Genomic DNA, 25,100 nt, shown 5'->3' on the forward strand with positions numbered 1-25,100 from the left:
ATGCCAGAAGACGAAGCATTTTATGTTTCGTCTAACACTGTTGCCGTGGCAACCCATTCTTCGCGTCAAACAACGAAGGGGCTTTGGAGGGACTAAAAATGCTCGAAACGTAACTAAACTTAGCACCCACATTTAGAGTCAAATATGTAGTTACCTGATATGATTTGAAACCTTTGAAATACCAATATGGCTCAATAGCGCCCCCTAGACTTTATGTTATGTTCAAAAGGGCACGGTATTTGCCCCCAATGACCGATTACCTTGTAATTCATCATACATGTCCGCTTAGACCTGCTCTAAATATAATTACATTATGACCATAAGCTCCGCCCACTTAGATTTTCCGCCATGTTGAATTTTGTAAAAAACACATTCTTTTCAACTCCTCCAAAACGATAGTTGCGATTCAAACACGACTTGTTGTGGTTCATTATTGTTTCAATCCAATCAGAAATCTTTAAAAGATTGTTGATATCTCATTGCGTTCAGAGATTATGGACCAATGAACATCCAAGGGGTGTGGCCTGATATTTAAAGACATCTAACTTCCAAATTAATTGGCCAATCCTCACCAAATTACTAGACTATGTTCATATGACATCCCTTAAAGTACCCTAATTTTTTCATAATATTTGAACATTAGGGGGCGCTACAATCAATCCCTCAATATATGCCTTTTTTTGCATTATTTTCTCATGTTTTGGAGGGTTGTTGATTGGCCAAAGCAAATCAGCCTAAAAAGCATGTTGCCCTTTTGAGGCATTTTTCATGTTCCAAAAGTTGTCAAATTTGAGATGCATATCAGGCCTGGCGAATATCCCGATATTTTCAAGGTTTCGTATTTTTGCATAAATACATTTTTCTCTAGCGCCCCCTTGAGGTAGAAAGCGAATAACTTTTTTCAACAATGACCGATTGACTTGAAATTTGGTATACATGTTCACCTGGACCTGCTCTACAAAAGAGTTTATGGTGAAAATCAAATGCGCCGAACTAGATTTTCCGCCATTTTGAATTTTGTAAAAACATATTTGTTTCATTTGTTTTCCAAAACGCTTTGTCCGATTCATCCAAAAATTTCTGGGATCCATTATTGGTTCAATGTTATCATAAGTACTGAAGATCGTGTTGATATCTCATTGCGTTCAGAGAATATAGACCAATGAACATTTAAAGGGTGTGGCCTGATATTTAAAGACACCTAACTTCCAAATTAATTGGCCAATCCTCACCAATTTACTGGATTATGTTCACATGACATCCCTTAAAGTATCCTAATTTTTTCATAATATTTGAACATTAGGGGGCGCTGCAATAAATCCCTAAATATCGGCATTTTTAGCCTTTTTTCGCCTTTTTTCATGTTTTGGGCAGTTGTTAAACTGTTAACTCCTCCTAGAGCTTACACCCGATTCATTCCAAACTTGGCCAGTATGGTCTTGAGACCTTTGTCTTGAAAATGCCTTGAAAGGCTTCAGAAATATTAAACTTTGTGCGTTTGCCGGACCGGCAAATAAACGCCATTCGCCATGAAAATTGACATTGTTGTAACTCGGCCATACATTATGTAATCTGCTCCATATTTCTCATACCTCATGAGATACTGTCCCTGAAGACATCCATATGCTAATTTTTGATTCTGGTCGTAGTGCCAACTAGTGGCACTAGGAAGTTACATGTTTTTTACTTTTATACACTGCTCCTCGCAGATTATTCAGATCCCTCTCAAAATATACCAGAATAGACCTAAGACCTTGATGATGCTTCCCTGTGGAGCTCGTAGCGACACGTTGAATCACATTCACATGTAATTTACATGACAAGGTCTAGACTTCACATGGATACACATGATGCATGTATATGTTCAAATTGTCACAGCGCCCCCTGCTGGCAACCCTGGACTCGCTCAAATCTGCTCCAAACGTCTCATGCTTCGTAGAATTCACGGCCTGAGGATATCAACAAGCCTTTTTTCACTCAGAGTCAAAGCGCCACCGACGAGCAAAGTAAAATCAGTGTCGCGATTTAACGGTCAAACGCCCGAACGCCGTGCATGCGCTCTCGGCCGAGGGGGCCGGCGTCCGGCCGGCACCCCCGACGTGCGAAGCAGGGAGAGGACCCGTTCATCGCTGCTTGCAGCTTTAATTATGTTTGTCATTCCACATGAATTGTATATATTGTAGCCCATTGTGTGGTTAGGAAGAATAGCAGGATTTTGATTTATTTCCTCAATTGCAAAGATCATGGTCTGGGCAAATTTGAATTCTCTTACATTGATGCAAGAAAAAAAATTGTTTTAATCAATCATTGGATTTGCTGCAAAATGTAACAAGAAAGCACATGTTTAACCCTCCTGTTACCTTCACATTTACTAACATATTTTACCCTCGGGGTCAATTTGACCACAGCAATTAAAACCTCCAGAAAATTATTAGAATTAATATTGTTTACTCAAGTTTAAGTGTGAGGTACTTATTGTTTGTTTGTTGACTACCTAAATAGCCCTTTAAATATATAAAAAAGTTGATATTTCTTATAGGTTTGACACAGTGAAAAACAGCCTGGGGTCAAATTGACCCCAAAGAACACCGACATTAAAGATTGAATGGGGTCAAATTGACCCTAAAGGTAACAGGAGGGTTAAACAACATTAAAACACAGATACTTACTGCAGGCACGTTGGAGGATCAGGTACAGTTTGAAAGGTGGCCATGCTGCCTCTGTATCCAGTACGAAAGGTGAAAATTCCACCTGTGACAAAGTCTCCTGCTTTGGTCAGCTCAGGTGGTTGTGCCTCTCCCTGTCGCTTGCACACAGGTGTTCCCCTCCTGAAGAGAAGAACCAAGAGGACCAGTCGTAGTCGTGACATACCTTCGCTCCACTGACTGGCCTTATTCACCCTGCCTCTGTCAGTGCGGTTACATGCAATCGAATTATTGGCTTAGTCGGACTGAAATCGAATTATCCGTTTCATGTAAACACCTTAGTCGGACTATGTGCGGTCCGACTTCGGTCCGATTAACACCCCTGGATAGCTCGGTCCGATCCAGTTGATAATTCGACTCTCGCGGCATGTAACGGTGAATTCGATTCGGAACTGGACTTTGCGTTTTTGCGCATGCTCGAGATCCCGCCTCCCGCCGCCCTCCTCCCTCCCTCCCATGTCGTGACCCGGAAGTCGAAAGAGACGATAAATTAAATTCTCCGTGTACCTTCGGCGACGGCGTCTTCTCTCCGTTATCAACTCAGCCAATAGCGCCATTTGCATTCGCTGTACTCCTATTAACACCATGGAAGAATAGTAGAGGGATGTAGCTTCGCCTCGCTCTCTGTTCGCCATCTTTCTCGAAATGTTGTTGTTGGTGGTGGTGAAGAGGTCAAGCGGAAATGGCTGTATCACCACGAGTTGTAATGAAAACAGCGCCGCCTATCGTATCGGATATGACATGCTTTCGGCCAATGATTCGAATTACTCACTGCCATGTATATTGGGATAACAGCAGATCCCCCAAAAGATAGCATAGTCCGACTAAAGCAAGATTCGAATTATACCACCATGTAAACGCACTGTGTGTCACTCTTTATACCATGCCAACTGTAGGCCTTAGTATATGTCCATGCTCACATCCATAGACCTGATGCACCTCATGCAGAGACACAATCAATCAATCAATCAATCAATGAGCTAGATGCCCCAAGGGACCGAAAAAAAAGGCTGTTTTGGTGTCACATATTGTTAATTAAGTTGTATTAAAACTTGTGTTTCAGACTCAAGAAAACAACATAAAAATAGGATGAAATACATCGAAAATTACAAGTAAAAAATAAAAAACAAAGAACCACACATGCTTTATAAATAAACAGCTGTACCAGTGTCTCCACAGCTGGGACTGGTAGCATGTAGTGCTGAACTTTATATTTGATCAAAACTTGATGATCTCCTTTTTGGAGTCATCAACCCAGCAGATACATTTGTACATAAGATTTTTTTAAACCGCTTTGAATGCATTCACTCCTGCAGTCACAAACGTCTCACTTGCACTACTCCACTTCGGTCTCTTCAACAATATTCTCATAGCATCATTGTAGGCCACTTTCAGTCTCCGTCGGTTTGCTTTTTTGAAGTTAGACCACAAGTGTGCCGTGTAAAGAGGTGCACAGTACACTTTAAACAGAGACACCTTCACTTTGTCTGTACACATACCAAACCTGTGCTTGAGAATGTAGGCCTGCGCATACATCATTCGACATTGCCGATAGATGTCTTCGTCATCGGTCATCTGTGCGGTGATTAAATGTCTTCGATATTTGACTTTTTCACATACCCCAAGGTAGTTATTAGATCATTTAAAATCAGGGAATTTTAAGTGTTTGTCCTCTTTTGTGGTGCAGATGAGGATAGCAATCTGATAGATCAGAACATATATATATATATATATATATAGATTAAAAAGAACTGTGGACAAAATCCCCCCTTGTCGGACCCCATTGCTGACCCCAAATGGGGCTAAGACACTTTGGCCCCATTTAACTTGCATATTATGGTGGGAGTACCAGTAAGCCAGAATTCTCACAATAGTTTTGGGGACACCTCTTTGACTTAATTTTATGAACAGCTTTCCATGATTAACACGGTCAAAAGCTTTGGAGGCATCAATAAAACACATGAGAACAGATGAGTTTTGACCTCTATATTTGATGACCATTTCCTTTAAGGCATATATAAACAAGTCAGTGCCAACAGACAGCATTGAGTCTGGTAACAAACCATGTATCATGAAGCCGTTAAAACAAACAGAACAGGAGCTAGACTCGGACTAGCATATTTAAGATGTTCAGCAGTAATATGGTGTAAACCACTTGCTTTGCCATCAGCCAGCTTATTTATAGCTTGGTACACCTTATGTGACATAGTCGTCATTGGATCCATTACTCTCAATATCGTTCACCTTATACAAGTCACTCTTGATACAGTTGAACAAGGTACCATAATGCTGTCGCCATAACTCAGCAATAGGGTCTGTTCCTGAAATTCCATCAACAATGCACGTCAAGGATGTTTTGTAGTTATTAGGAACACTCACTTCTTTCCAGAAATCAACAACATTGTTACTTTTCAGCTTATTGGCCATGGAGTCAGCCCTCATGGCTTGCTCATTTTTACAAATGAAGCGAATGGCACTTATAGCTCGCATTAGTGAGCTTCTTGTACTCAAGCACAGGCCCTTGTCTTGATCTCCCTGCTATATCCCATGATTTAAAAGCTTCACATGCTTCAGCATGGTACTCAGCTACAAACTCATTCCAACTAGGTGTGATGTTCTGAGTCTTATTGTTACGCTTGTAGTAGGGCTTACTGTCTTCATACAGGGCACTCACTATATCATTATCCATGAAGCAGAGATCTCTCCTATGCTCCTCACCCTTACAGTTCTGTACACAACGTTGCATCTCTTAGGGATTTGTCGGTACGAGCATAAGAGGCTAAGAAGTCCTTTTTGTGAGAGTTGACCAGTTGAGTTTTTCTGTGGTGACATTGCCTGTTAGTGCTTGGGGATATTCAACATTTATAGACATAGAAAAAGGTATATGATCAGTTGTTGCTGCCCCATAAAGAATGCCCATACATCCTAATGAAGCATGTGCATCAGCTCTAATACAATGTTCCAGCCATGATGTCGTGTGCCAGGCCTCACTGATGTATGTATAGTTGTCTGTAGGCAAAAGCACTTCGCTTGACCGTATTAAATGATTATTATTACAGAACTGAGCCATGTGATTGGCAAATAGGAGAAAAGTACATTTAGAATTTTAAACACATTTTAGTGGTTGAGCTTTCTTTATGTGGTGCCATACAGGCCTCTACCAGCATAGTTTTAATATACAGGGCATACAGTATGCATACAAGATAATGTCAGAAAGATAGGTTATAATTTAGCATACTCATTTTAAGTTGAGTGCTTATAGACAGCAGTTTGATGTGGACAATTGAGGGACTTTGGAGAGGACAGGTAGGGCCTTCATGGCGCTCTAACTAAAAAGAAAGCAATCCAAAACCTAATCAATAGCGACATTATACGTTTATTATATGCCAAACTTATATATTAGTTTGCTGTTTGGGCATTCACTGGCACGGTACAGCAGACTGGATCTCAGAGCTAAACGGGGAAACAAAAACATTAATGAGGAAGGATAAGGAGGTATTTAGTACCACGGAATAAAAAACGCTTTGTTCCAGCAGCCATCATTCAGGTGAACAAATTAGAATTAGAACAGTGCACTAATTTGTGGCTTTGTGTACTTTTATCATCATGTCTGTCTTGTTGTTTATGTTGACTGTAATATGTGTCGAGATCAATGCCTCACTTTCCTTTGCAAACTAAATCTAACTTCAGGTACAAATAAAGTAATGTGAAAAGAAAGATCAAAACAATCTCCTAATTGATTTCAAATGTAACATGTACATGTTGTGACAAGGATGTTAATGAATTAAAATGTACCCTGTGTTTTCTGCTTGAAGCAATATGCCACCTGTTGTTCATGTTATTGAGTAAGAGGATGAAGCAATCTGCCATGTGTAATCTCTAGTGTCCGTGTGTTTGTGCCCTGCTGGAGTTCCCAGTGGAGTCGAGCCACTTGGTAATGAAGTCATGCTTACAACAGATGGGGACTTATTAATCTTACATTGTTTTCTTCCATGCTGTTTTTGTCTAGGTAAACGTGTAACCTTATATTTGCTCTGTTGCATCATAGAATATTTGAACCTGAGAGTAGTGTGAAGATAAATAATTATGTAATTGTTGCATTTGAACTTTTATTGATTTGCTTTTATTTGTTTCAGAAAACTTTTTAGCAAAGCTGAAAAGAAGCTGAGAGGAAGAACAATAATGGATGTTGGGCATGGAGAGATGCAACTTGCATGTAGACAGAGCCCAATAAGTGAAATAAGGCCACCACACCACTGTCAGTAATATTGACCATTTGGGTTATTATATTCCCAGTATAGCAGAATGGATGGTAACTCCTTCAATGTGCATATGGGCATTTGAGTACTTTAAAAAATGTGAACCTATTCTTTAATCTGATTGCATGCAATTACAAAAGGGAGAAATATAAATTATTAAAGGAAAAATGAGAAATTCTTTGAAATACAGCCAACACACTTTTAACTGTAATTGAAAAGGGCGTGAAAAAAAATTGTTTGTCCAGCTTGCATAGTATAAGTATATGATATGAACTTATACCATACTATATATATTAAAAAGTGGTGAGCATGCAGCGCAAATATAATGTAATTCAGGCCATTGTACAGTATATAGGTTCTTATTACTTTTCCTCATGTCAATATTAAGAATATAACATCTTGACAAGTGCATTATATTTACATACCATTTCAATGACATATATAATTGTTTTCTTTATTATTTATCTTCTTCTTTATTATCAGTCAAAGTATCTTGTCAGGAATAAACTTTGGTTATAAAGAAACATTCTAAAGAATACATTTGGCCCCTGAAGAGGCAGAAACAAGTCTTTTCTGTCTTACATACATACTGTATTTGTTTGGGAATATTCTTCACATTGCCTTGTGTTATATGTCAGATGCTGCATGGCTTGCAGAAGTTTCAATCAGAACTTTATTACAGACTTAGGGTCAAGACAGTACATCAAATACATTACATACAATTGCACAATAAAAAACGATTTGATATGGCGCCGTACGTGATGGCTGCTGTGTTGCGAGCTCCCGGATTTTGTAGTAGTTTTTTGTTATTTATTCTTCTTATTGCGACTATTTTTGCACAAAACGTTAGCAGCCAGTTAACGTACGACAGATGCACACTTCTGGAGATTGGATCGGCAGTTGCTCGCCGCCTACCAGAGTTTTTCAACTCTTACTCGGACGTCCCGCCAGGAACAGTAGCGGAACTATCTCCGTCCATTTTAGGCGCGATCTCACGCAAACGTCGCCGATGGAGGGGGAAGCGAGCTGGCGTGCTGGTTAGGCTGAGACGTCGAGCCAATCGACCCCCACTACCCACCATTTTACTGGCAAATGTACAGTCTTTGGACAATAAGCTATGCGAGCTACAGGCTCGTATTCAATTCCACCGGAAACTAAGGACAACTGCATCATCTGCCTTACGGAGACATGGATGTCGGAGGAGGTTACCGACTCAGCCATCGAGCCGGCAGGATTTTCCGTCCACCGCGGACAGAACAAAGACTCTCTCTGGTAAAGATCGTGGAGGGGTATGTCTCATGATAAACAGATCTTGGTGCAACCAAAGTCATGTACATACTCTCAAGTCGTTCTGTTCCCCGGACCTGGAGTACCTAATGCTCATGTGTCGACCATTCTGGCTACCGCGGGAGTTTACAGCAGTCACCGTAACTGCTGTGTACATTCCGCCTCAAGCTAACACGGACATAGCGCTGAAGGAACTCTACGGGGCGATCAGCGAGCAGGAGTCGGCACACCCCGAGGCTGCTTTCATTGTGGCGGGGGACTTCAACAAAGCGAACCTGAAGAAAGTTCTCCCGAAGTTCTACCAACACATAACAAGCAACACGCGGGGGGAGCGGATTCTCGACCACTGCTACACTCCCTTCCGGGATGGATACAAAGCCCTCCTCCGCCCACCGTTCGGCAAATCGGACCACCGCTCCATCCAACTACTCCCGCCTACAGGCAGAGGCTTAAGCAGCAACCAATCGCTGTGAAGGAAGTGCAACGCTGGTCGGACCAATCGGAGTCTATGCTACAGGACTGTTTTGAGCGTGCTGACTGGGATGTGTTCAGGGTCGCGTCGGACAACAACGTCAGTGAGTACGCGTCCTCAGTCACCGGGTTCATCAAGAAATGCATAGATGACGTTGTTCCTACCAAGTCGGTTCGGATTTATCCCAACCAGAAACCGTGGATAAATGGCGATGTTCGCTGCACTCCGCACGTAACACCGCCTTTGACTCCGGGAATATGGCGGAATACAAAAGAGGCCGCTACGACCTCCGTAAGACCATCGGCTCTGCCAAGCGGGAGTTCAGGAACAAGGTGGAGGAAAAGCTCAAGAGCCATGACGTGAGAGGTGTGTGGAAGGGCTACAGATAATCACGGACTTCAGAGGGAGAACCAGCGGTGAAGAGAACTCCTCTACCTCCCTCCCAGGCGAGCTAAATATATTCTTTGCTCGGTTCGGCGTGACGGCAGCCCGCCAAGGCAGCGCTGCCGAGGAGACCAGCCTGCTGATCATCTCAGAGGCTGGCGTGCGCAGAGCCTTCAAGCGGGTGGACATCCGGGCGGCAGGTCCCGACCACATCCCGGGCGCGCCCTCAGAGCATGTGCAGACCAGTTGGCAGGAGTCTTCGCAGACATCTTCAACCTCTCCCTGTCCCAGGCTGTTGTTCCTGAGAGCTTCAAGATGTCCACCATTGTGCCTGTCCCCAAACACCCCAAGGTAACCTGCCTGAATGACTGGAGACCCGTAGCCCTCACCTCGATTGTCAGTAAATGCTTGAGAGGTTGGTCAAGGACTTCATTTGTTCCATGTTGCCTGCCACGCTGGACCCATGGCAATTTGCATATCGTCAAAACAGATCCACCGACGACGCAATTGCCATGGCACTTCACACCGCCCTTTCCCACCTGGAGGGAGGAACTGTTGTGTGCGAATGCTGGTTGTGGACTACAGCTCAGCGTTCAACACTATTGTTCCCGCCAAGCTCGACACCAAGCTCAGAGGTCTAGGCCTGCACTCTACCATGTGCAGCTGGATACTGGACTTCCTGTCGGGCCGCCGCCAGGTGGTGAGGATGGGCAGTACCACCTCAGAGCCGCTGACCCTCAACACGGGAGCCCCTCAGGGATGCGTGTTGAGCCCTCCTCTACTCCCTGTACACCCACGACTGCACGGCCATGCACAGCTCCAACGTCATCATCAAGTTTGCTGACGACACAACAGTGTTGGGGCTGATCACCGCCGACGACGAGACAGCCTACAGGGAGGAGGTTGGATCACTGGTACAGTGGTGCCAGGAGAACAGCCTCGTCCTCAACGTCAAGAAGACCAAGGAGCTGATCGTGGACTACAGGAAGCGGAGAGGAGAGCACACCCCATCTCCATAGACGGAGTTGCAGTAGAGAGGTCAGCAGCTTCAAGTTCCTCGGCGTGCACATCTCCGAGGACCTCACATGGACCACGCACACCACTCACGTGGTGAAAAGGGCCCAACAACGCCTGTATTTCCTTAGGCGACTGAGGAAATTCAACATGGCCCCGCATCCTCAGATCATTCTACACCAGTACCATCGAGAGTGTTCTGACAGGTTGCATCACCGTCTGGTACGGGAACTGCACCGCCCTGGGCGTAGGGCACTACAGAGGGTGGTGCGGTCGGCACAGTACATCGTTGGAGGTGAGCTTCCTCCATCCTGGACATATACACCAAGCGGTGCGTGGCCAGGGCCAAACGGATGATGAAAGACAATAACCACCCGGCCACAAACTGTTCACCCTTCTACCGTCAGGCAGGCGATACCGCGGTATCAAGTGCCGCACAAACAGACTGAGGGACAGCTTCTTCAGTCAGGCCATCAGGCTGCTGAACAAGGACTGAGACCCTCATTAACACTATACACCAGAACATATTCTGTGAATATCTATGGCCATGGTGTATATTTTATTACATTGTTTATATATATATATATTGTATATATATATTGTATGTATATACATATATATATATATATTGTCTCAAAAAAGTGTATATTTTATTACATTGTTTTATATATATATATTGTCATGATGTATATTCTATTACATTGTTTTATATATATATTGTTAATACTTTCTTCTTTTTTTGTGTGGATATTGTATAGTTTATTCTCATTCTTATTCTTTTTTTAGTCTGCTACTGCTGTCGGGTGTTTTGCACATAAGAATTTCACAAACCGATTATACTTGTATAAAAGGGGATGTGACAATAAAAACTTGAAACTTGAAACTTGAACTTGAAAATAATTCAAATCAGTGTATTATTACATCATGTCCAATATATTTTATTACATTACAGACACAAGATTATTAAAGGACAATTTAAAGTCACTCACTGGCATTGTATTTGATATCATGTCCACACCATACATAGGATATATACTAAGGAATGGTTTAAGACTGGAGCTGGATGAATTTAGGACCAAGATCATCTGCATACATAATATACAGTATATTTTAATTTTTAGTCATTTGGTAAATGGTTAATAACTTATGTCATGTTTAGACGTCTTTCCCAGTATGTGTTTCTTTGTGTTCTGCTCAGGTCTAATCAGGATTATATAACATTTTGGCAGAAAAATGCAAAACAGCATTCCATAACTTGAAGCCAGAATAGCAAATATCTCCACAGCAACAGTGTACTTCCCAGGAGAGCTGACATATGCGGGGATAAACGTGATCCAGACTGCACAGAATATTAGCATGCTGAAGGTGATGAATTTGGCTTCATTGAAGTTCTCAGGAAGCTTTCTTCCCAGAAAAGCTAGTACAAAACATAATATAGCTAGAAGTCCTATATATCCTAACACAGCCCAGAACCCAAAAGCTGAGCCAAAATTACACTCTAAGATTATTCTATCCTTATAGAACAAAATATTATTGAAAGGAAATGGAGGGTTGATTGTCAGCCATAATATGCAAATAAGAACCTGTATGAGAGTGAAACACACAACACTGAGTCTCTGCTGTGCAGGCCCAAACCATTTCATCACATTACTACCTGGAAGTGATGCCCTAAAGGCCATTAACACCACTATAGTTTTCCCCAGAACACAAGAGATACAGAGGACAAAGGTGATGCCGAATGCTGTGTGTCGCAGCATGCAGGACCACTCAGTGGGCCGGCCTATGAAGGTCAGAGAACACAGGAAACACAGAGTCAAGGAGAAGAGCAGCAGGAAAGTCAGTTCAGAGTTGTTGGCCCGTACTAAAGGGGTTTCTTTGTGGATGTAGAAGACAAGCATTGTTATCATAGTTAGACAAACTCCCAGCAGAGCAAATGAGGAAATCAAAGTTCCAAGAATTTCATCATATGTCAGAAATTCTAATGCTTTGTTGACACAAGTATTTCTCTTCTTGTTGGACCAGTACTCTGATGGGCATTTCATACAGTGTATTGAGTCTGCAAGATAAAAAATAAAGAATACAGATAAATAGCAAGTTAAAATAATGTTATGATTTCAGAGGTCAACACTTCTAAATGTGGATTTGGCTCTCGACGAAGGCGGTCGCATTTTTCTCTCCCTCTCCTCCCCATGACCTTCCCCTCCCTGCTTGGCTTCTCTCGTCATGTCTTGTCTGTCTCTATACTTGAGAGACTCTCTCCGCATCGCTCTTCGAACTAAAAACCATGGACGTAATCAACTGGTCCTTAAACGCAATTGACACCATCTTCTCGATGAGAAGCTCGGGTTCGGGGGAACCTGCCTGTCCTGCCGGGACGTTGCAGCTGGTTACACGATGGACGTGTCGTGTGCCTAGCAGCCCTTTCCGTGGAGGACGTAGAAGACATCTACCTATTCGGAACTTTGATTACAGGATTTCTGCTGTTTGGATTTGGCGCTGCCCTGGTTTATCGGAAAATTAAGGAAACGGTGACAGCCGTTAAAAGCCCCCTAAGGCTGCCCGACATGATTGACGCGTTGGGCAGAGTTGTTGGCACTCAGACTTTGGCATTAAACCGTCAGAATGATAACATCGTGGAGAAGCTGACGGCTCTGCAAATGAAATTGGATCGATTTGAAATCCTATTGGCAAACGGGAGGAAAATGGAGGAATAGTGGGTGCGCAAAATTGAATTGCAGCTACTGGAAGACCAAACAATCCCAATCTTATCTGCTGCCCTCTACCAGGACGGGCCTTGGCCAAGGCCGTGACTGGAACAACAACTCCCGAAGATCACTGAAGCGAGACTCTCTCATTCCTTCCCCTATCCACAGAAACCTGTGGTTGTTTTCTCCCCAGGACCCTTCAAGGCCATCTCCATGGCAACGACCATCTTGTGGACTAAGAACTTTGTCTGTTGTGGACTGGGGGAGGACGATACACGGGGCCACTCACACAGGAACTTCAACAAACTGAAATGCACTCACTACCCCCATCCCACGCCTTCGCCTGCTTTGCCCCCAGGGTGACAGGACGGGTCTGCGTCCGCGCCGTGGGCGAAGGACCGGGCTGGCTGCTTGTCGGTGCTGGTTACCTTCTGCCCCAATGACGGGCTATCGCCCAGTCTTTGGATTACCTCCCTCCCCTTCCTACTCGTTGCAAGTCATGTCTAAGATGTATGTGCTTATGTGCAATGGTGTTTTTGTTTCTCCTGCTCCCACACTGTACCCCTCTAGGGGCATAGTCGGGGGGTGGCTTTTTCTTTTTCTCGCCTCTCTTCCCTCATGTTATGCTGTCATCTTTCATCCACCTTTTCCTAGATGGCGCCATGACGGCGCCGGTGTCTTGGTCTTGTGATTCTTGCACCTTCCGCCAAAAAAAGTTCCTCGTTTGTTTGTGAAAACATTCTTTGGCAATAAACCTGTTTCTGATTCTGATTCTGATTCTGATTCTAAAAACTCATTCGGATTTTCTGTTTTTTTCTCTCTATGTCATTATGTGTAATATAATATAATGTATTGCACAAGAAACAGGAAATTGAATTTTTACCTGTTGAATTACTGATTTTGCCCGCTGGACAGGGTATGCAATCATAACAACAGATTGGCTTGCCTTTCTGGAGGACCTTACGGGTTCCTGGGAGACAGGTCTCACTGCAGACTGACACAGGAACCACCTACGTACATAATAACAAATTCATAAACACAATTTGTGAAAAAGACAACAAGCTCAATATTTATATCAAGGTTTTTAAAATTTTCAGTGAACAGGTTGTCCAAGCAGTTTCTAATTTACCTTGGTCAACCCATTTCCCCAGACAACTGGGTTATTATTTAGAATAAACTGATGAATCTCTGGAAGAGATGCATCATAAATGCCAACTGTTACTCCTTCCATGGTTCCTTTGTTTGTCATTTGTAGGTTTACAAGTTCATATCTTGCCGGTGAATCTCCATTACTGTCAAAAGTCACTCTTTCTCCTTCCTCAGTAGTGAAATTCACAGTGTTAAGGTATTGCAAGACCTAATAAATACATAATGGAGAGATTCAACTACAGATTCCTGCTGTTATCATTCTTTCACACTTAACTGATGGTTCCTCACCTGCCATGGTTGAATGTGTTTGGTATCGGCACAGATCCCATTTAAAAAAGGCCCTGTACCTTCTTCACATTTAATCAGGTTGTCAAGAGCATGAGCCACTGCGTAAACCGACTTGTATACATTATTGGTGAATCTCAGCTCAGAGACATCAGTGAACTTTGATTCAACAGTCTGCAAGCTCTCGAAGCCGCTGCATGGCTTTCTTTGTGTGTTTGCAGTGTTATTCAGAGCGCAGTCAAACACGTCTTCCCAGAAATCTCTGACAAACTGACTGTCAGGAAACTGTGAAGGGTGAAGCTGCCTCAGGTGCTCCTCCAGCCCCGGGATCTTAGCTTTGCTGACAGTGAAGCCCAGTGAGCCCACCAGGAGGCTGTGTCCCTCACTGTCAGTCAGAGAGTCATCTGTGATCCAGGCGTCACTGCCAACCCACTGCAGCCCTGTGATGTTCTGTCTGAATAACTCAGTCGCCAGCAACTTAATTTCTCTGTGAGACATAAAAGCCATAATCACTTTGGAAGTGGCATGCTTAATGATCTCGATTATTCTCTGACGGCTGTCAGGAGGATGTGACGAGGAAAACACTTCAGAATACTCAATGCACACTCCATATTCTTGTGCAACTCGGATAAATGCAGCAATGCCATTGAGGCCATATTCGTTTTCCACAGCTAGAGCCCCAATCCATGTCCATCCAAAGTGCTTGACCAGCTTTGCCAGTGCTCTGCTCTGGTAATAGTCACTGGGAATAGTTCTGAAAAAAGTGGGGTACTCTTTCCTGTTGCTCAGACAGGCACACGTGGCAAAATGACTGATCTGCAGGTAATTATACAAACATGTTACTGGTAAAGTAGTTATTCAAGATTCTTGCACAATGACCATGTAGTTTCATAATCTAGATATTTCTAACCACACACTTAACTCAAATAAAAAAAAATACTTTGCATTAACTGCAATGACCATTCCTCTATTACTTACCACAGGTATATGGAACCTTCCAACAACTTGTGCAAATGCAATAGTTGGTCTCGATCCTGAATGTCCTAAGATAGTATGCACTGTCCCAGATTTATTGCAGTTGTCATCACTGACTTCTCCCTTTAGTCCGCTCACCAGCGCGAGTGCAGCTCTCAGAATGTCCATCGTTCCACAGTTATCATATATCTTGTAGCCCAGTTTAACATTTGGGAGCAAATTAATGTTCTTGTTGATCTCATTTATGGCAAATATGACAGCTTGAGCAAATTTAAATTCCCTAAAGTTGAAGCTGGGTCGATAACAGATAGAAGTAAATAATATATATTTGTCTCAAAATGCAATTCAAAATACTCATACACAATTTAAAATAGACCTAAAAATACATACTTGTTACATTTTCGGACCTCTGGAAATGTCTGAAATGTGTCAATTACATAATCCTGTGTTGTGCGAAATGAAAATATGCCTCCGATTACAAGGTCACCATCTTGGGCCAGTTCAGGTGGTTGTGCTGAGCCTTGCAGTCGGCACACGGAGTCTCCTTGGCCCATCTTTCCCATCAGCACCACCAAGAGGAGCAACCTCAACAATGGCATAGCTCTGCTCTGCTCTTCAGGTCAGGCCAATCTGCTCTAATTCTTATGACAGGGCTTTATACACCTTCAATAACAAGAAGGAATGTGCCATGATTGAACTCATGCCTCAAGAGACCACAGGAAAACAAACAAGTTCAGTCAAATATATTTTGTCTTTGAAAATGGGGATTTTATTCCATGCTTTTATGAACTGTATTAAATGTTGTTTATATACATATTTATTTATATATCGTTCAATATGAAAATTGTAGAGATAATCCCCTGAGCTATAGCTGTCTGAAAACCACTTTGGGTTAACTGCTTCCTACCACACTACAAGAAACACACAAACAGATGCAATCACTCTGCCCTACTGGAAGCTCCCAGCGCCCTATTTCTCGTACGTGGCTCAATAAAGTCGATCAAATGTCCTATTATCCCGCTTAAATTAACGAGATGATTGACATCAGGATATCTCGGTTTCTCAGAGGCTGATCCGCCCTCAAACTGTCTCGTTAATTTGAACCAGACGTCAGTGTACAGGATGATTGCGCGTGTCCGTCCAACTTCAAAAGGGTGAAGCGTCGATCACCGAAACCATGATTTTATAACGGCACAAAGTCAAATAAACTGACAGGAAGAGCCTCTTTTTTCTCCACTGACGAGCAGGAGACGATCAAGAACGTATATGAGGAATTCATAATCATGAACATCTAACATCTCTGTCATTAAATTCATTCACTTCCTTTGCGCTGTAGAGGGGGTGTGGCATGTATCTCCATGGAAACAGTTATACACCATGGAAGAAATAACCACTATTTTTGCTTTATACTTGATGTGGAACTCCGACAAACTTCGGAACATCAAACGCCCTTGTGTTTGGGTTCAGAACAATATCATATATATAGTTATACAGATCATCACCCGTAGGCTCACACAGCTCGGTAACTTTCACCGGCGACTTCGCTGAATAACTCGATGAACATCCTTTTTATTCTCATCCATTCTCGCCTGTGCATTAATGAATCTACTTCAATGCTTTTAGTGTGAACGCAGCACAAGTGTTGGGGAAATGTAACGGATAATTTGAAGTCCCTCATCACTAGGGATGAGAATTGATAAGATTTTAACGATTCCGATACCTTATCGATTCCTGCTTATCGATTCGATTCCTTATCGATTCTCTTATCGATTCTTTTGGGCAAGGGGTGAAAAAAAGAGCACAAACGGGTTTATTCACATTAATTTTCTTTTATATAATGCTGCACACACACAGTATGTATACATACACATTTACTTTTTTTAAATAAGCTAAAACATTTATACGATATTACTCTTGAACTTAAAATAAAACTTACATAACTTAAATAAAATGTATTCTGTTTAATTTAAACATGTTCCTAGAAATTACAGTGCTCCTTCCTTTTTTTTAAAGGGTATATGAACTGAGCTGCCAAAAATGAAACTAGCAGTGGCAAATACCAAGTGTGCGCCATCAATTGTATGGATCATCAACAATTCTTGTGCAGAAAAATAAGCATGTCTGCTTTCTCCGGGAGGATACGCGATCTCTCAGGACTTATTGTGTCTCCAGCCGTGGAGAACTCTCTCAGATGGGGTGGAGGATGAACACAAAGATATGAGGAGGTGTACAAGACGTGCTGTAGCCTGTGACCCAGACAGACCACCAGCCTCTGAACCCGTCTGACTCTGAACCTCATCAGCTACATTGGATGGCAATGGAGATTATTTATATAGTGAAAGCTGGTTTACACAATGAAACAAATGGCACTAACAAAATCGCTGAATTTGCTGAGCTGACATAAAGCCACATGAAGAGGGGAGGCGAACACGACCTCTGCCTCAATGTAGGGTGACAATGGAAGATTCTGTAGCTAAGCTAGCGTAGCTATATGCTAAGTTTAATAATGGATTAAAAATCGATATGCTCAGTTTAATAATGGGTTAACACGATAACGCGAACGTTTGCTGATAACACACGCCCTCCGATAATTAACACCGTTACGATCAAACATTTCTCAAAACTGGACTTCCAATCCAAACGTGAAGTGATCAATAACGGGAGACCAATGCCGGAGCTAAAATGTATGCTTCAAACGAAGGGACAGAAGATAACTTGATCGACTCCACACAATAAAGGCAAATGGCTTCACACAGTGAGTGGTTGTGATCACTTCTGAGGAGTTTACCTTGGACAGAAAGAGATGAAGCGCCGACGTTAGCTGAGCTGCTGCATCGAACACATGACATTCCTGTCATTTAATTCCACGCTGTGTTCAAATGCTTCTTCATATTAGTTGTATTTCCTCCCTTCGACGAAATAGATTTTTGACACACGTTACAAGTGGCGTAGTTGTCATTTTGTCGTGTGAAATAGAGCCAAACTTTAGAGCGCTTCTGCCTCGTTGCCATGTTTGCTGCAGTCTGAAGAAACTAAAAAAGTTTGCGCATGCGCAACGCCACAGAGGACCGTTAGCAGAACCGTTAAAGAATTTGGCTAACGATCCCAAACAATCGGTTCACTGGGAACCGGTTCTAAAACAGAACCGGTTCTCGATGCCCATCCCTACTCATCACCCCAATTAATCCGATTATATTTCTTTAAATGTGCCTGCTGGCAGTCGACTTTATGGCTCAACTATTCCAGAACAAGTAGATAATATAAATGTGTATATACAGGACTGTCTCAGAAAATTAGAATATTGTGATGAAGTTCTTGATTTTCTGTAATGCAATTAAAAAAACAAAAATGTCATGCATTCTGGATTCATTACAAATCAACTGAAATATTGCAAGCCTTTTATTCTTTTAATATTGCTGATTATGGCTTACAGCTTAAGAAAACTCAAATATCCTATCTCTAAATATTAGAATATCATGAAAAAGTATACGAGTAGGGTATTAAACAAATCACTTGAATTGTCTAATTAACTCGAAACACCTGCAAGGGTTTCCTGAACCTTGACAAACACTCAGCTGTTATAAATCTTTTTTTTTACTTGGTCTGAGGTAATATTAAAATTTTATGAGATAGGATTTTAGAGTTTTCTTAAGCTGCAAGCCATAATCAGCAATATTAAAAAAAATAAAAGGCTTGCAATATTTCAGTTGATTTGTAATGAATCCAGAATGCATGACATTTTTGTTTTTTTAATTGCATTACAGAAAATAAAGAACTTTATCACAATATTCTAATTTTCTGAGACAGTCCTGTACATGTATGTGGAGATGACCATATTGAATAGGAGTTTGAATATGTGTGTGTGAATCTGTGCACGGGCCAGGGAACGTAATAAACATATCAAGAAGTTTCTTTTTCCTGATGTTCTGCATCGCTGCCACTATACAACAATGTAGAACAATATACACAAATGTACAACAATGTACAAAACCGTACAGAAATGTACAACACTGTACAAAACTGTACAACAAAGTACACAAATGTATAACACTGTACACAAATGTACAACCCTGAACAACAATATACCGCAAAAAAGCGCACAGCTCTGCATACTGAGTTAATGCCAGCGTGTGGTGTTCAATGTGCTCCAGAAGTTCTGTAAATAAATGATTCCTTGTGGGCAAGATGGATAGCGTTCGGATAGTAAGTCATGCTGACATGATAAGAACTCTCTCGCTATAAAACTCTAATCTAACTAATATCGCTGCTTCAATGAGGAAGTGAGCTCAATTTCCTTCTGGGCGCGTGGCCAGATTATCCAGCTAGTTTGAATGAGCCTGCGCTGGAGCAGGTTAGAATTTTTTATTTGTTTTTATGGTGATTTTTCCAAACTTGCTTCATGGAACCGAAAAGCCTCACTTGTGTAATCTCATCCTCGAAATGATCTCGCTAACTACGTTAGCCAGCTATGAGAAATAAGGCCCTGCTGCCAAATGGAGAATACGTAGCTCAAGCAAACAAAAGGGAAACACAACGTATGCAAATTTGAAAAGATACATTTTATTGCACAAAGCAAACCAAATGTCATCAGTTGAACCAAATTAAACTACATTGAAGATGATCAGAATTATTAAAATATGAGGCGTGGACGTTAGTGAAACTTGAAGTATGTGTGAGCGTTTGACAAAAGAATCTAATCAAACCATAGCAGAGCAGTTGCCAGAAGGGAGAAGAAGTGAAAAAGCTGCAGTCGTGCTTTAAGTGATGTTGAAAGGTTTTCTGAGAGAAGGGTCAACCTTGCTTTGCCTGCTGCCACCACAACCCAGTCCTGGATAAGTGTAATGAAATGGATGGATGGACTGTTCAAATTAAGAAAAACAGTCCAGTTGCAGAAGGTAAAACCAAAACAGAGCAACAGGGATAGGTTAGACTGGTGAAAGATAGATACAATAATATACATGTGTTCCAGTCTCAAATACGGCAGGCAAATAAATGCATTAAATAGTTTTTAGCTTTCAGAATTATTTTGCTCCTTCCTTTCCCATCATATTCTTTTTTGTATTCTTCTCAGGTTTCAAGAGGATAATATAACATTTTGGAATAAAAATACAAAACAGCAGTCCAAAACTAGAGGCCAGAATAGCAAATATTTCTACAGCAACACTGAACTTCCCAGGAGAGCTGATATAAGCTGGGATAAAAGTGATCCACACTGCACAAAATATCAGCATGCTAAAGGTGATGAATTTAGCTTCATTAAAATTATCGGGCAGTTTCCGGGCCAGAAAAGCAAGAATAAAACAAAACATGGCCAGAAGTCCAATGTATCCAAGTACAGCCCAGAAGCCTACAGCTGAACCCAAAGCACACTCTAAGATGATTTTGTCCTTGAATTGCTTAAAATTCTTAAATGGAAAAGGAGGAGAAATTGTTAACCATAGGATACATATGATAACCTGTATGAGAGTGAAACACAGAACACTGAGTCTCTGCTGTGCAGGTCCAAACCATTTCATCACATTGCTACTGGGAAGTGTGGCCCTGAAGGCCATTAACACCATTATAGTTTTCCCCAGAACACAAGAGATACAGAGGACAAAGGTGATGCCGAATGCTATGTGTCGCAGCATGCAGGACCACTCAGTGGGCCGGCCTATGAAGGTCAGAGAACACAGGAAACACAGAGTCAAGGAGAAGAGCAGCAGGAAGCTGAGCTCAGAGTTGTTGGCCCTGACAATTGGAGTTTTTCTGTATATGAAGAAAATGAGTGCCACAACATTAGTGATGCATGTTCCAAATAGCGATGCTGCAGTGAGCAGTGCTCCCATAATCTCCTTGTATGATAGAAACTCTGCATTCTTCTTCACACAGGCATCTCTTCTCTCATTTGACCAATATTCAGGGTTGCATCGGAAACAGGTGATAGAATCTGAAAAAAGTATATTAAACCAGGTGTTGAATTTGCTCACCACATTTATCCCTTTTTTTCTTCCTTTTTTTTTATGCATACAAGATATGACTACAAGATAAGAAATGCATAGTATTATGAGGGTTACATCGTATTAGTATGAATAATCTGCATTTTATGTGCACAAGTTAATACTATATATGATATATAGGTATCATATGTAATGTTTTGTTTAGGTTGTTTCATTTCTTAAAAACGAAGCATGATATATATTTTCAAATGTCAATGATACTGCTGAAACAATTTAATCTCCTAGCCACCAGGAGGAGGTGAAACATTATTGTTGACTTTTTTTTAATGTTCTACTTGTATATTTGTACTACCTGTAATGTTGCTTATTTCTCCCTCTGCACATCTTAAACACTCATAGCAGCAGACTGGCTTTCCTTTCTGGAGGACCTTGCGAGTTCCTGGAGGACACTTCTCACTGCAAACTGACAAAGGCACCTGCATGACCAGAACAACCATGAGAAAAATGTTTGTGCAATTAGGACAATTCAAATACACTGTATCCAACAACTTCAGGGATAACATTGTACCATACCTTCTTTGAGTTTTGGGCCCAAATCAAAGACCTATTTAGCAGATGCATCTCTTTGCCTGCATGTAAAGTTGCATCATAAAGACCAACTGTGACAAAGTCCACAAGGCCCTTTTCTGTAGGCTGCCAGTTTATAATTTCATACTTTGCTGCTGGGTCTCCATCCTCATTAAAGTAAACCTCATCTCCGTCCTTTGTTTTGAACTGAATCTTTTTTAGAAGCTGTAAAATCTAAGAAGATGTAGAACATTATCTGACATACATGTTATAGGTTAAACTTCGAAATGTTAACAACAAAATTTCCTTTTTATTGTGACATGAAAAATATTATCGCTGCTAGTCTTCAACTCACCTTATATGGATCAAGCTGCACTGTGTTGTTACAGGTTTCTTTACAGTTGAGAATACTATGAAGTGTGTGAGCCACAGCATACACTCCTTTGTATACATTGTTAAAGATTGGCATCAGTGACATATCAGTAAAGCTGTTTTGTACTCCAGTCAGATTTTCATGTCCAGTACATTGTCTCAGATGTCCTGATGATGGCTGTGACTGCCTGAACTTACAGCTAAATAATGCTTCCCAAAACTCTGTAAACATTTCCTTACTAGATGAATTGAGCGGCTTTACATCCAACATGAACTCTCTAATGCCACTGACATGTGCTTTGGGGATCGACAGGCCTATGGCACCATCCAGAATGTGATGCCTATCCATTGCGGCAGTTTGTGAATCAAATATCCAGCCCTCACTGCCTACCCACTGGTACCCAGTCAAGTTGTTGTGAGACAAGTCAAGTAATAACACATTCATATCATAGCTGGATAGGAAAGCCACAATAACCTTGGAAGTAGAAGTCTTGATAGTGTCAATTATCTTTTGTATTTTATCCGGTGGATCTGTTCTAAAGAAAGACACAGAGTACTCCAGACAGATGCCTAGCTGCCGTGCGGTTTTTATGAATGTGGCCATGCCATCATTGCCATAATCATCATTTGTTCTAATTGCTCCAACCCAAGTCCAACCAAAATGCTTGACCAACTGGGCCATGGCCCTGCTCTGGTAGTAGTCACTGGGTATGGTTCTGAGGAATGATGGGTACTTGGTTTTATCACTGAGACAAGCACAAGTAGCAAAATGGCTGATCTAAGAGAAAAGAGAAATGATTTACCACTGCAAAGATATGAAATAGAATGCTATGATCAGCTGGAAGATTTAAACAATTATAATATTGTTTTCCCAATGAATAACTATTTAACAATCTTACCAACCATTGGGATGTGAAAGGGTCCGATGACAGTAGCTATAGCCATGCAAGGTGAAGATGACGTTTCTCCCATAATGGCCTGCACATTGGAAAGTCTGATACATGGTGCCTGGGAAGTGGCCGATGCTACTGCATTACCATTAGCCAATGACAATGCAACCCTTACACTTCTGGCAATGGAGCCACATGAATCATACATCTCGTAGCCCAGAGAGATTCCAGGCAGTAGGTCTGTGCTGTTATTGATCTCCTCAATGGCAAAGAGCATAGCCTGAGCAAACTGGAACCCTATGAAATTCAGTCTTAATGCAGGCAGTTATACATTGTTGTAATATGAAATATTCTTGAAATGTAAACAAAAGCATAATAAATTAAAATATTTGATAGTATTATTATACATTAAAGACATTTCTCTTTTTAAATACTCAGTAGGACTTCCTCTTAGATATTCTGAAATCAAAATAGATTTAGTTTGTATAATTTACCTGGTGCATTGCAGTGGCAGTGGCATTTGATTGTAGGTATCCTGTCTGTCTTTCCAGCTGCTGTGGAAAGAAAATATGCCCCCCAACATGATGTTCCCATCCTTATAAAACTGGGGGCTCTCAGGAACCCCTCTCTGCCTGCACACCAGCTCCTTAGTCTGAGAGAAAGATGCAACTAGCAAGAGTTGTAAGAGTGCCCATCCCTGCTCTGGCCACTTCTGTGTGGATGGCATACTGTCAAAGAGAGATAAACCAATGCGGCATCATGTCTGCCTTAAGGGTAATTCAAAACGTGCAATGGTATTTATACATTTTGATCCAGCAATGCAAATAATAATAAAATAATGATGTGTCATCTCTGTGGAGCAGGGCAGGAGGAGGGAGGTTCCCAAAAAAGGCTTGTGGGCCTCAGCAAATCAAAGCTGATATCTGGCAAACTCCAAATGACCATCTATGGCATCTTTGTGGGTTTCCAGCCAGATCATCTGTCAACAATCTCTGCTGTCAAACAATAGGATCACCAGCTCCCCATCTCCACCGACATCCCTCTATATCGTCCAGATCACCCTCTCTGCTAAAGTCCAGCGAAATCACGAGTCGGCCGTCCACCTTTGGATTCCTGCTCAGCTACTTTTCCGTCTCTAGGGCGCCCACCTGAGCTGCCCTGTTGTTAAAGCCTCCACTGTGAAAACAACCGATATGCATTGGTTCTTCCTGATGTAATGTTACCGTTTATGCTTTATGTGCAGCCTACAATTAAAAAAAAGTGTGTATATATATATATATACAGGACTGTCTCAGAAAATTAGAATATTGTGATGAAGTTCTTTATTTTCTGTAATGCAATTAAAAAAACAAAAATGTCATGCATTCTGGATTCATTACAAATCAACTGAAATATTGCAAGCCTTTTATTCTGATTTATTGCTGATTATGGCTTACAGCTTAAGAAAACTCAAATATCCTATCTCTAAATATTAGAATATCATGAAAAAGTATACTAGTAGGGTATTAAACAAATCACTTGAATTGTCTAATTAACTCGAAACACCTGCAAGGGTTTCCTGAGCCTTGACAAACACTCAGCTGTTATAAATCTTTTTTTTTACTTGGTCTGAGGAAATATTAAAATTTTATGAGATAGGATTTTAGAGTTTTCTTAAGCTGTAAGCCATAATCAGCAATATTAAAAGAATAAAAGGCTTGCAATATTTCAGTTGATTTGTAATGAATCCAGAATGCATGACATTTTTGTTTTTTTAATTGCATTACAGAAAATAAAGAACTTTATCACAATATTCTAATTTTCTGAGACAGTCCTGTATATACACTACCGTTCAAAAGTTTGGGGTCACATAGAAATGTCTTTATTTTTCAAAGAAAAGCACTGTTTTTTCAATAAAGATAACATTAATCAAAAATACACACTATACATTGTTAATGTGGTAAATGACTATTCTAGGTGGAAACATCTGGTTTCTAATGAAATATCTCCATAGATGTATAGAGGCCCATTTCCATCAACTATCACTCCAGTGTTCTAATGGTACATTGTGTTTGCTAATCGCCTTAGAAGACTAATATCTGATTAGAAAACCCTTGT

The 25,100-nt window shown here is 41.3% G+C and overlaps 2 protein-coding genes and 1 pseudogene across 3 annotated transcripts; all 3 read right to left on the reverse strand.

Annotated features, from left to right (window-relative positions):
- Positions 1-11,257: 11,257 nt before the first annotated feature.
- On the reverse strand, positions 11,258-15,789 carry LOC130210826 (extracellular calcium-sensing receptor-like; annotated as a pseudogene).
- A 3,986-nt stretch (positions 15,790-19,775) lies between these two features.
- On the reverse strand, positions 19,776-23,522 carry LOC130211229 (vomeronasal type-2 receptor 26-like). The gene is given in 5 exon segments (XM_056441959.1): positions 19,776-20,701; positions 20,703-20,751; positions 20,754-21,164; positions 21,527-21,650; positions 23,498-23,522. Coding segments are annotated over 5 exon segments (1,038 nt in total). The 5' UTR covers positions 23,507-23,522; the 3' UTR covers positions 19,776-20,256.
- LOC130211228 (extracellular calcium-sensing receptor-like) lies at positions 21,581-23,295 on the reverse strand. 2 transcript variants are annotated; one of them, XR_008834968.1, is made up of 3 exons: positions 23,017-23,287; positions 21,748-22,891; positions 21,619-21,637 (listed from the first exon to the last, which is right to left on the reverse strand). XR_008834968.1 is itself a non-coding variant. In XM_056441958.1 (2 exons), exons 1-2 carry the CDS (start codon positions 23,278-23,280, stop codon positions 22,088-22,090), a joined length of 1,068 nt encoding a protein of 355 aa, XP_056297933.1. In that variant the 5' UTR covers positions 23,281-23,295; the 3' UTR covers positions 21,581-22,087. The 2 variants fall into 2 exon arrangements, 1 of the variants encoding a protein (XP_056297933.1); XM_056441958.1 differs by having other exon boundaries at positions 21,581-22,891; positions 23,017-23,295.
- Positions 23,523-25,100: the final 1,578 nt, after the last annotated feature.

Source organism: Pseudoliparis swirei, chromosome 20, assembly GCF_029220125.1.
Source record: "Pseudoliparis swirei isolate HS2019 ecotype Mariana Trench chromosome 20, NWPU_hadal_v1, whole genome shotgun sequence".
Classification (NCBI taxonomy): domain Eukaryota; kingdom Metazoa; phylum Chordata; class Actinopteri; order Perciformes; family Liparidae; genus Pseudoliparis; species Pseudoliparis swirei.

Excerpts from the sequence above, each read along its gene's own strand:
- LOC130211228 (XM_056441958.1), bottom strand. The coding sequence starts at position 23,280 with ATGCTCTTTGCCATTGAGGAGATCAATAACAGCACAGACCTACTGCCT. Across the intron at positions 22,892-23,016 it reads GACCCTTTCACATCCCAATG|ATCAGCCATTTTGCTACTTG; the intron begins GTTGGTAAGATT and ends CTTTTCTCTTAG.